We start from the raw sequence: 12,926 nt of genomic DNA on the forward strand, positions 1-12,926 counted from the left end.
TGACAAGTCTATATTCTAAGAGAATGGACATCTTTCCTTTCTCAGTTTACCCCAAATTTCATCAGTCTACTTAACTACACACTGAACATGCCACAGTCAGACTGTAGACATTCATATAACAAAATTGTGATGTTCTTTCTCCCAAATAACTAAACTCAGCTGTCAATTAAGATTAATAATACTCAATAATTTTTTAATATGTGTTTAATAAAGTTTCTGCATGCTGGCATTTAGGGATGAAGTTTCAGAATTGGATATAGCATGATAATAATTTACCTCTTTCTTAAATGCAGCCCAAATTCCAGGAGTGCTGAATATCCACTAGCCTACTTTATCTGGAAGCAATTGACTTCTCTTCTAAATTCTCAAGCTCATCCAGAAATTCTCACCAAAAGAGGCAGGCCTGCCCTGTCTGACACAACCACATTGCAAATGATGTGTGGAGCTCAGCACAGTCCATGCTGGCTCTGCAATATGGGAACTTTGGCACTAAGTGTCGAAATCTGGAGCCTGAGGATGCAGCAGATGCAGCCCCCTCAGCCAGGAGCAGCTGGACCCAGTGAGGCAGGGAATATGGGCCATTTCCTGAAGCATGGCTCGTACACAGCAACTGAAAGCCACAGCCCCAGGCTGTATTGAAAGTAACATTTAGATTAGAGTGGAATGGTATTGCAGAAGCCTCAAATGTATGGTTCTTTAGCCACACTTTGATTTTCAAAGGCCTGTGGGGAGTGCAAGTGGTACAGACCCAGGAAGGATAAAGTATAAGGATCTCAAGCTATGAGGAAGACAAGAATGATCACTTGAGGACATTGCTCCAGTAAATAAATCTATAATACATTACCATGTGGCAATTAACAGCTAGGAAGCTACATCAAAAAATATTCAGCACCATCAAGGTTTTCTACTGAACAATTCCAAATCCACCTGCTCATGCAGCATAGACTGGAAAAGCTTGGCATTTCACTCCTATTGCCTTGTATTTAAAGCTACTTGCTCAAATAGGGCAGACACCTTAATTATATAGCTCTTTAAAACTGCTGTGACAAAAGGGGTTTGGGATTTTGGGGTTTTTGGGGAAGGGGGAAATCTGTGCAGCTCCATTAAAGGTCATGAAATCACACCAACTGAAGATGTGCCCTGCACTGCAAGCACTGACTATGAATTAAGCCCAGGCATGAAGTAATTCTGTGCTAATGAGGTAATCAGCCTCTTCTAGCCCTGCCTCTGTTGGCAGTTCCACCACTGATCTTCTGAAGCCAAAGGTGCTTTTTATCCCCAGCACTATAAACTGCTACAACCTACTACAGATGGATAGTGATGGTATATCTTGGAGGGAACAGGAAAGTTGTATAAACCATCTATTATCACTTAGGTCTCAAAAGGTTCATTAAAACTTCACAAGACAAGAATTTGTAATTTATGTGCAAACTGGGCTTATCCTCTTCCTGTCTACATTATTTAACACACTGTTAGTATATATTCTAATGTCTGTGAAGAAGAAAAGTAAATACAACAGCTGACCAGATATGCACAGCATTTTTATTAATTTAATCTTAGCTTCCCAGGCTTATCAAAAAGATATATGTATTTCAACAATTTGATTTTTTAGAACTTTACATAATACTCACACTCTCACAAATTCCTCTGACTTTTATGTACACATAGCCAATGAAAAACTACAGCAAAGGAAATTAAGATAAAGTATTTGTGAGAGCTAACACATAAAACTTCACCTGCACCTGAGAAACAAATTAAATTATTTTTAAAACAAAAGTAAAAAATACTGTTCTCAATCTGTGCTGTCATTTGCTCCCAATTACAAACATCAAATGACAGAATATGCAGAGCTTGTTTGGTACACAGCTTTTTGCCCATTCATAACTCTATTCCCAGCTAAGGAGCACTGGGACCATGCTTGCTCCCAGTTCTGCAGCATGCACTCTACCAGTGTACAGTCAAGTACAATTTTAGACATAGTGTCTATGTCTCATTTATAGGACTTCAAGAATAGGGAGCAATGTGACAAACTTCTGGCATCTGAAGAACAAAGACTAGACTTTCTACTGAGAGGATATTTCTCATAAAAGATGCCCTGATCCTTGTTTTATAAAAAGGTTTATTTCTCAATAGAAAAGTATATTTTAAAACACAATTATTTGCTAACAGCAATATAAAACTCTACAGTTTTAACTTCATAAAAGTTTAACAAAACATAAATATTGTCTACCACTTACATTCCTATATACAGAGTTTGCAATAGCTAGTTAAATAGTTAAGAGATAGTAACTCAAAAATAAATGGCACACAACTACAAGATTGAAATTCCATGTCAGACTGCACAATCACAGCAACACAAGGAAGAGCTTAAAATCTTCAGTCACTGGATTCTGCTTTGTTCTCTTTATAGCTATGTTCCTCTTCTCTCTGCAATAATGCACCAGTTTCCATGGTCATAGCAGGAAGAAAGTATCTGAAGCTCAGGCACATTCTCTTCTACCAGAGAACTCAGCTCTCCTTCCCGAAAAACATGGTAATAACGCATGAAGGCCTTTGTATCCAGCATGGCATCAGTCTGGTCCCCAACAGACACTGCTGAATCCAAAGCTGAGTCAGTGGAGTCAGTTGTTGAAGTTCTTTTGAAAACCTTGCTGGCATCAGACTTACCAGCACCATCTTTATTACAATCATAGATGCAGTCCTTGTCTTCCACTGGGCCATTTATAAATGAAGCTTTGTCCCCCTTGCTCTGAGCTACACTTTGGTGTCCTCCATTTAAACTTAAATCCTTCAGGGCATCTGGGGCTGGTGACCACTGCGGCTTTTTGAGAGACAGGCTTTCCACAAACACATCATCATCATCATCTAAGCTCTGTTCATTTAACAGAGCCCCATGGTGACCTAAATCCAAACTGCAGTGCCGTGAATGCTGAATGGGTACGGCACTGTTGGCCCACACTCCTTCATGTTTCAGGTGCTTCATTTCGTCATTTTGCTTTCTCAGGGCTGATTCATCAAGGGATCTGGAGAAAAACCATGAGCGGAAAGATCTTCCTAGAGCACTGTAAAATCTGTTTTCTTCCTCAGAAATTTTCATGCAGCAGGCTCTGGGTAAGCAATGGTCCATATTGCGGGGATGTTTTGAATCTGTTTCTGGATGCAGATTGTTTTGGTAGCTGCACTCAGAGATGACAAGCTGTGCAGGGTGTATGTCTTGGCCTTTTGCACTATGGACAAAGTCACCTTTATCTCCAGATTGATTTGATTCTGAAAAATGGCGTGAGCACAAGGCCTTGTTCCATGGAACAAATACATCTTGTTTCTCAAAGCGACGATTCTTTTGTTCCATAGCCCAAACATAAATCATTATTTGGCCTCCAGGTGTCAATATCCTTGCCATTTCCTTTATTGCTTTGATTCTCCTTTGTTTAGTTGAGAAATGATGTATCACTGTGAAAAAAGAAAGGTATTATGTACTGAATATTAGCAAAGACAAAGCATTTCCATCTTCAACCTGTTCTACATGTTCAATCATTTCAGTTGCTTCATTCCAAATTATCACTAGCTGCAAGCCAGCAACAGTGCTGAATTTATAGGTACCACAATGGAGGTTCACCTCAGAATGCTCTCTTTTATGATTGGGTTCAATAGATAAAAATAGGAAAATCTGGAAGAAGGAAATCAATCTCCTCCCAAAACAGGGATTCAAGAAAAGTCAAGCATATAAGCTGAAGGTTTCTGTTTCTCTGCATAACCCATAACACATTATAACATTATATGGCAAGCTTTCCCTTAAATGCCTAGCCTTTAGGTGAGTTAAAATAGGATCAAGCTGACTTTAGATTTTGGCACAATTTTTAAATTTATCTTACTGAAAATAGAAAAATCTTTTCACCATGTAACAAATACAGCAAAATGTAATATCAGTAAAAAGATACTGTGAACTTTTATATCAGCACACTTGCAAAGGATCTAATGAGAAAATTTAGACAAATATTCACCATAGCTTTAATTTTGTCAAATTAAATTTAATTTTTGTAAAAAATAATGTCTACATTGCATGTCTCAGCATTTTATATTTTTTTATATTATGTTATGCTAGTAAAAAATAAAGTCAAATTTAAAATAAGAATTTTGATCACAATATTTTCATCTTCTTTCCAGGACAATTTCCAAATTTTCAAATTTCACTCCAATGTGAAATGACACTACATTTCAAGATTTCTACATTATTTCTATCTTCCTATTTACCTGGAGTATGAATGAGCCAATTTAAACAGTCAGAGAATAGCTAAGAGAACTATTTTCTCTCTAAACTCTCAGAGGCATTAACTTGTACTGAGCTTTGAAACATTGGTCATGTTGCTCTATATATCATCAGTACTAGATTTGATTCAGTGTTGTAAAGAGGACTGATTCCATGATTTGTTTCAAGCCAGCCACTTCTACATGAAAAACATTCAATCTATTCATGGAACAGCAGGTAATAGAGTAAGTTCTTACCTGAAGACATTTCTCTATAAATTCAGAAAAATTTGATTCTATTTTGTTGCTAGACAGTAGCCAATTGTAGGTGTAGAAACAGTGTTAGTTCAACACTGTAGTTATGAAAAGTGCATCCAACTAGCCCTGTCTTTAATCAAAACATTGATTAAATTACCAAGGGGAGAAAAATGTAGCTTTATTATCACAAGCCAAGAAAAGCATTCTTGGCAGTTAATATTGACAAGGCTCTCACAAACTGCTGAGAATACAAAATAGACAACTCTGAGAAGAGTTTCCCATCTATGTAGTCAGTGTTTGTTTCCAGTGTTTGTTTTGTACTCCTGACTCCAAGGCATCTTTTTTCAAAATTGAAAAAACTAATAGGATAGGGAGAAGGGAACTGATATTTTCTTATACTGGAGTTAGGCCATATATCACCACAGAACCTCCTGCAAAGTTTTATCAAAACTGACAGAGACAGCATACACATACAAGCTTAATTTACCAGAAAGAAATAACAATCAACCAACAGAATCTGTGCAAATTCTTTAATAGGTTAAATATTCCTTCTGCTTAGAATCACTCTGGTGGTTCTGCAGAAAAATCAATCCTATAAACATGATTATACCAACAAATCCAAGAAGAGTACTTGACTAAGTACATAAATACTTGTTTTTCTCTGTAATAGGATGAAAACCACTTTATTTAGAATTAGATGGACACAGGCATAGCATGTCTCTACTCAAGAGAGATTAAAACCCATTATTGTCAAATGTACTGAAATAACATGTGAACTTTTAAACTTGTCAGGCTTATAATTGATATAAACACTAGATAGGTATGCTATCCTTCTGAGTCAGCTGATCTGAGAAGCACTGAAATGGTGCTATGAGACCCAAAATGTGGGTAGGGCTCACTGGCTAACTAGCCTTTCCTTCCACTTGTTTATGTGAAAGATACATTTTAAAATAAATTTCTATCACATTTCAAGTAGTTTGTTGATTGCTATCTATAATAATTATCATGCTTTGTACTTTGCTGATGAATTAAAAAACCCTGAAAGAAGCTCAATCAAGACTAGAGCTAAAAACCTAAACTGTAACTGGGTATTCTTTTTTTATCTACGCTTTGCAAATTATACTTCTCAAATTATGAGTAGCATTTTCAAAAAGAGAGGTCAGAAGAGTTAAGATGCAGAGATGCTCTGGTCATTTTATTCAAGAAGTGCTTGTATGAATCTGAGTGCTTATGACTAAGAGAAATCCAAATTCATAATACATAATACTTAATATGAATACCAAGTTCTGCTATAAAGTTTTCATTTCAATGCATTTGCTGTTCAAAACAGATGTTATGGAGAAACCAAGAGTTTGTCTTGAACATCTAATCTGTTTAAGCTTTGAGCAGCCATGTTTAGATTAGTTTTCACTTGTTTACAATGCATGCTGGAAGGAAATCTTTTCTCTACCACATATAAACAAACAAGGGATATGCATATTTCCTTGGTCAACAGTGCCTCTTGAGTAATGGGAGTTTTTTTTTTTTTCATGTTGACTAAATTAATTTAAGTTATATATCCTGTAATTCTAAGGAACTGTTTCAAAACAATTAACTAAAATGAAGCCACATGGAAAGAAAAGAACACTTAGAAATTCTCATTTGCTGGGGCCAGGATGTAGGTATGTTGTCTTACCTCCAATTGAAATGACTGCATTGAAGCACTGATCCCTAAAGGGAAGGTTAAGGTTGTCACACACCAGAACTTCATCACCTTTCTTCCTTGCAATTTCTACCAGTCCTTCACAGTAATCACAGCCCAGATTATACACTTGACTGTTGACACTGAGATACTTTCCAGTTCCACAACCTAGAGAAAAGGATACTAGGTTAGAATATATATTAAAAACATTTGTTCTCCCTCCCAAATCAGTGAAAATAATATGTAGGCTTTTCGTAATCCTAAATTTTCCTGGAAAACAAAAAGAGGCTTTGTGCTGACTAGCCTAACTGCTGCAGGGCTCATGTGGACTGTTGAAATTGTATGTACACACCATTAGGACTGTAACAGCACCATCATCACTGACAAAAATACTCATTACACAGCCCTGTATAACAGCAGGTTTTCTGTATTTCTGTGGGGAACAAGGACAAGTGCAGGTGGGAGGAGGAAAGAATGGTCCTCTGTATTGTACATCTTTGAGAATAAAAACCCAACCACACTGCTTCATACTGAGTCTTTATATAGCCTGATGTCCTGTTACCAACAATGAGCATAAATGGGCACCCAGGAGAGGGTAAGAAAAGGATAAGCACTAAGGCCCTTTCCCCAGTGCCATTCCAGCTTCCAACTACTTTCTGTTCAGGGGATTTCCTGAAGCCAGTGTGTTCTGTCTTTTCAGTGGTCTGCAACAGATCTCTTTCCTTTGCTTAACCCCTTGCAGTATTTCTCCAGTGCATCCCATTTGTCTCCAAGAAGTCCTAAACCATAAATGCCACTGACACTCAGTGTCAGAGTGGTAATTTTTTACTTTAGATACACACTCAAAAATAACAATAAATCATAGAAGTTCTTTCCATATTGCAGGCACATCCTCTTTTTGGCTTTGTGCCAATGCATTATAGCCCATGTAAATGGAATTAACTGTTCCAGAATGTCTTCTACCTAAGAGTTTGTCTTCTCAAGGACTATGCTGTAGTGAATTGAAATCTTTCAGAGGATCCCTCAATGCCTTATGCATAATAAGCACTTTTCAAAATTACACTGGGAGCCTTTCACTGCAGCTCTGGGTCACTAGTGAGGAATAATTTCTGAATGTTGACAGCCAAGCAAAGGGGTAGCAGCTTGGCAAAGAGAATCAGCTCAGTACTGGTAAGTCAATTTAAAGGCCTGGAGTTATCTTTAGAAACATCACTGCTTCTTGCAGCACTGCTGCTCTTGGTGATGTTAATGTGCACCATTATCTAGAGAGACAGCACAGGAACTATTGCAGAACAGAACAACACTTCAGTGGTGAAAAAGAGCATATTTCTCAGCTAAAAGCAACCACTATTCTTTGAAGTAACACTTGAGAAAAATGAAAAATACTAATATTGCTAATGCAGTTCAAGGAATATATGCAATAATACATGAAGTTCTGCATGTTAGAAAATTACAAATTTTAAATATTTTTATAAATTATTATTCATTATTGTGATTGCAGAGGAACATTTATTCAACCATCATTAATTTGGGAGACTCAGTTGCTTAACACATGGCTTTTGGTGAAATGCTTTGTAATCACTGTGGGTCTTTGGAAGTATAGGGTCTTCCCTGGAATGAAGCTAAATAGTGTCAATAATCCCAGTATTCTAAATATCTACATTTGCCAGAGATTCACTTTTAAATGAGTCATCAGGAAGGTGAATTTCTTGAAGCTAACAATGGCCAAGCTATTTTCATGTGTTTTGATGAATAAAAAATAGTAAGGCAAATAGACAAAATTATATTTTAGTAAAAGGCACTATTAAACTGAAAATTAACAATTAGAGATCTTATTTTGAAAATTTTAGTGCCACTTGGCACTAGTGCCACTTTAGTGCAACTCCTCCTTAAACCTCTTTTATGAGGTTTAATAAGATCTACAGGAATCTGACTATTGTGTTTACTTTTGGCCTCATAAAAGAGGTTTAATAAGATATACAAGATCCCTTGTGTGCCTTAATGGGAGTATTCATATTGGCAACTGTAAGGATTGATTTTGATGAAGTGTCATCTTCTCTCCAGATGAGACTGCAACAGGGTGACCTAAAGCTTTCAGCAATCACTGCTCTTAGAGCCTCAAAAAACTTCAGCTAAGATGCAAATGACTTCTATTGAGGTGGCAATGATTTTGGCTGACAAGAATCAATCTAGCTCTCAGTTGAATGAGTGTAGGCCATGTAGGCCACTGGATATTTCCTGAGATTAATGACAATGGTGCAGACATATAAAAATAGCTACATGCTCAAAATAACATTTATCAAGTATTTTTGGTGTAATGCTCAACAGCAGCAGGAGAACTCCATATTATCTTCTGATTATGGCCTACAGCATATTCAAATAATGTTTTTCTCTTATAGGATAAAGCAGATGTATAATTTATTGTGCACATTTGTTAAACCTTGCTGTGTATTTTATTAGTTTAAACAGTATGGAAAACACAATGGTGCAAAGTGCATTTGTTTTGCAATGTGCTGTGTAGGACTGAAGTCATAATGAAGCAAAGGAAAGGTGCCAGCATCTGGAAGCCCCCCAGAAAGTCTGCAGGAACAACAGAAAATCCAGGTATAAATGCTAGGGAATGTAGGGAAGACAATGGCATAACAGGAAAACACCTAAATATGGTGTCCATATTTAGGATCACAGGAAGATTATCGGATTTTTTTTTTAATATATTTTTAACAGCAGTCATATCAGAAGATTTCTCTTAATAAAAAGCCTTGCTAGGAAGAGTTTTAGAACAAATGAAAACAAATAAATTGCAAATTAGTATTACATAAACCAAGTGATCTAAAGAAACTGAAATATTAAATAATTGGGCTATTAACATAATTTTTTCAAAAGGACTCCAGGGGAATGAAAGGCCATTAAGCTGGTGGGGAAATTGATAGATTAAGACTTAGCTCAAAATAAGGGAACAAATAGGGAACAAAAGGGAACAAAAATAAGGGAAAACATTTATTTACTGACTACATGATACACTGCCAAAGAATTAAAAGAAGAAGTATATGGCATCTAGCATCGGGACTTAAAAACAATTTCAAAACAGATTTAAACAACTTAAAAAACCAGTTAATCTGAAGGTTACATATGATTAACAAAGCTTATAAACAATCCTTTATGCCACCTCAAAGAATGGCTTACCTATATCAACAACGAGACTGCCAGGCTTTTGTTCCAGCAGAAAGTTCCGAACACGAGGCCATGCTTTGGTCTGCAGATCACTAAAGTAGGCAGCTGTATTTTCATACACACTGTGCACATGCTGCTTTTCTAGCTGGGTAGCCTCATGTTCCATCCTGAAAACATAATGAAGGTTATATATAACAAAACACAAACTGTTGCAGTATAGACTTTATGTTTTATAGACTTTATATAGGCATGCATAATTCAGGACCTTGTACGCTTATATTAATAAATTACATCCATCTACCAGTCATATTTATAAAATAGTCTTTACTCAAAGGATCTGATTTTATTTCATGAAAGTCGAGAAAAAATGTGAATATATCACCTCCCCTGTGAAGCATTATGTAACTGCACATGTCTATGCAATAATAGGCACATTCCCAAGTTCTCCAATATAGTAAAAGCTTATCTGGTGCAAAAGGGAGCCTGTACTCAGTGAAAGTGCAGAATGGATATAGAATAATAGAATCATTTATCTTGGAAAGACCTTTACGATCATCAGTCCAACCAGTTGTGAACAGGATTTTAAGAACCAACCTTCCTATTGTTGCTAATGTGAACAGGCAAACTACTAATATGTTACTTGAAATACAGCCTGGTCCCTGAAACTTAAGCCCCTAAATCATGCATAAGTGATTTGTGGTTTATCATCCCTCTAGAAGTGATTAGCTTGCTACAATTTTTCAGCAACAAAACTTCGATTTCCCTACTTCCACTCCGCTATCTTCATATCTTAGCACAGTATTTTAGTTTAGTGATCCAAGAAATGGTATCTTCTTAAACTTTAAGTATTACCCCTGAGCTCATGTAGATACCAAGTGGATGCAGACACTGAATCTCTTCATACAGAATCTTACATCTTCCTTAATGTACTCTCTCATCCGCAAGGGCCTCTCATCCTCATCATCAGGCCCTTGTTGCAGTATCTAATGAAGGCTGGTGAGGTTACATTCCAAAGTGTTAAGGCATTCTTCAAACTAATTTAAACTGCCTGTTTATATGGGAAATATTTCTTCCCATTATTAAAACAAAACTTATTCAGTTGTCCAACAATTCCACAGAGATTAGAGCTGGATTCCAAACATCAAACAGACTAAGCAATGTATTATCAAGATAAAATTATAAAAGTGACTCCTTTGACTGCATTTGAAAAGGTCAGAAGCAAAGACTTTAATTTACTTTCCTTGATTTTCAAATATTATACATTTAGAAACCATAATAAAAATTTCTTCTTTCTGTCACTTTTAGTCTTGAAATACATTAGTATGAGAGAAAATATGAGAATATATGAGAAATTATTGTATCTATGAGAAAAACCATTTTATTATATGTTTTTAAATATATGTGTAATAAATAATGTGAGCTGGCACTGCAGCTGTTCAACAGACACAACCTGTCCTACACCTGTCCTACAAATACAATCTTTTTAATTTAAAAATGGGAGTTAATCCCAGAGACTGAAAAAAACACACTTACAAGTGTGTGTGAATGTTTACAGAATAGTATGTAAGGCTTGATCCATTTCACTGGTACTGTGTAAGAGGTGGGGACAAATTGTTAACACTTTTCACAGTCTATTCTGACTGTAGTATGTATTAGTATCTCTCTTCAAAAGATTTATGTTCAATATTTTCACAATCCTTATCTTTTTTCTACAATCCACAATATTCTTTTATCCTGCATTAGCTCACCTTTTACTAGGTGAATATGTACATATACATGAAAAATTAAATTCAGAAACAGTATAGTACATTGCTACTAGGCACATTTTCAGTTTCTTTAAAGAGTGAAAAGCTGTAACAGACTGAACAAAAGAAGCAATATAGAAATTATGAAATAATTGAAATTATATTACATATGCCAGAAGTTACTCAATCAAACTTTTCTAAGAATCCATTTCAAGTTATGCTGTCACATAGAATGGGTTAGTTGCAGTGATTTCAAGTAAGTATTCCTCAGAGTCAAAAGTCCAATCCTTTGTTTTTATTTGACCCTTAAATAAAATAAATTAGGTGTTTCATGTCTCCAGCTGTCTTCTTTCTCTGTCTCAAAACATACTCTGTTTCGTTGTTCAAGTGCCTAGGAGTCCTCTATTTATAAGTAGTAATTCCAAAGACTAACAATCATTTCTTTTATTTTGTTGCCAGACCAGCTCCTTGCTCTAATTTATATTTTATGTTTAGTTACTATGTGGTTCGGTGTATCCAAGTGCTTTCTTTTATCTTTCCACTTGAAGCTCTTCGTTGAACCTTTGCAGTTTTGAAAAGAACTGAAAAGGCAGAATGTTTCCAACCATTCATACTGAATTCCAAACGCTGTCTTTTTTTCTCTATTTTCCTAAAATGTCTACATTGAATTCCAATGCAGACTGAGATATGGGTTCGTTTCCTATTGAATCCAAGACCATTAAGTTCTTCCTTTAACTTTCTTGTTCACTGGAACTGGTACTGAGTCTTCAGCTACACAGGACATGCTGGAGACTTCCATGTCTTACAACACACCATTAGAAGTTATTATTTTTAGATATTCTTAATAAACATTGTCAAGAAAATAATTTGGTTATAATAGAATAATGGTAGTATACTAAAAGACAAATTATTTCATCCACTATTTTGTAACAATTTCCACTCCTGCTGATTGTTTATATTTGGCAAACAATTAAGGCACATGATGAAATCAAACTTGCCAATTTGACTTTCCAGTCAAGATCCATAATACTATCAGGTTTTACTTTGCAGCATGGCAGGAAATGTCCCAGCAATTAACCTCTTCATTTCAATGTTTACAAAACACAAGGAACCTGAGGAGTCTGCCCAGACCTGCAGCTGTACCATTTTCACACAAGTAAACTGTCACCAAAAAACCACAGAAACTTAGACCCATGTAACTTTACCAGCCAAACTCAATGCCCCTATTTCTTGTTCTAAACAAAAACAACCATTACAACTTCTTTGCTTTGAAAGTAATAGTCAGTGCCTCCGTTGGACATGAATTGTAGAAAACGTTAATTTCATCCAACTTCTGGATTTAACTTCCTAGATAATTGGAAAGTCTGTTTTGCAAAGTAGGTAATGAAAATCTGCCCAGAAATCCCACTGCTTCAGCATCTGCTCCAGTTCTCATTTAAGCTTCCCAGAAGCTGTCTGACAAGACCAGTGAGGAGAAGCAGAAGGTGGTAATTATGGACACTTTTCCCTTGCTCAATTCTTCTTCTCTTGTACTTATGCCCCTGCTAAAGGGCTCATGCAGAGGCTTGGAGCAGAGATGGGAGTGTGCAGTAAATTGGCACTGAGCTGTTCAGTCACTCTGAGCTGTTCAGTCACTCTGCAGCAAGTTCTGCCAAGTCCCTGAGATGTGAATGCAGCTCAACAAACACGCACCAACTGCAAACAAGCAGCTTGCATAAAAACTGAAGAGCAGGATTCTCTTCCCCTTCAGTGCTTCCTGGGCATCCTCCTGGTGATTCGTTCACGGGACTACAACAGGCCCTTGCTGCAGCTGGTCTATTAAATGA

The 12,926-nt window shown here is 36.4% G+C and overlaps 1 protein-coding gene across 2 annotated transcripts in view; it reads right to left on the reverse strand.

Annotated features, from left to right (window-relative positions):
- Positions 1 to 1,520: 1,520 nt before the first annotated feature.
- The window catches only part of TRMT9B (tRNA methyltransferase 9B (putative)), a 109,842-nt gene continuing 98,436 nt past the window's right edge, over positions 1,521 to 12,926 (reverse strand). For both annotated transcript variants that reach the window (XM_066548402.1, XM_066548401.1), the window contains 3 exons: positions 9,368 to 9,522; positions 6,179 to 6,352; positions 1,521 to 3,450 (listed from right to left, as the gene is read on the reverse strand). In XM_066548402.1, the coding sequence (XP_066404499.1) occupies positions 2,411 to 3,450; positions 6,179 to 6,352; positions 9,368 to 9,522 (1,369 nt within the window). In that variant the 3' untranslated portion in view covers positions 1,521 to 2,410. The remainder of the gene's footprint in view (positions 3,451 to 6,178; positions 6,353 to 9,367; positions 9,523 to 12,926) is intronic.

The sequence above is a fragment of the Molothrus aeneus genome, chromosome 4 (assembly GCF_037042795.1).
Source record: "Molothrus aeneus isolate 106 chromosome 4, BPBGC_Maene_1.0, whole genome shotgun sequence".
NCBI lineage: Eukaryota > Metazoa > Chordata > Aves > Passeriformes > Icteridae > Molothrus > Molothrus aeneus.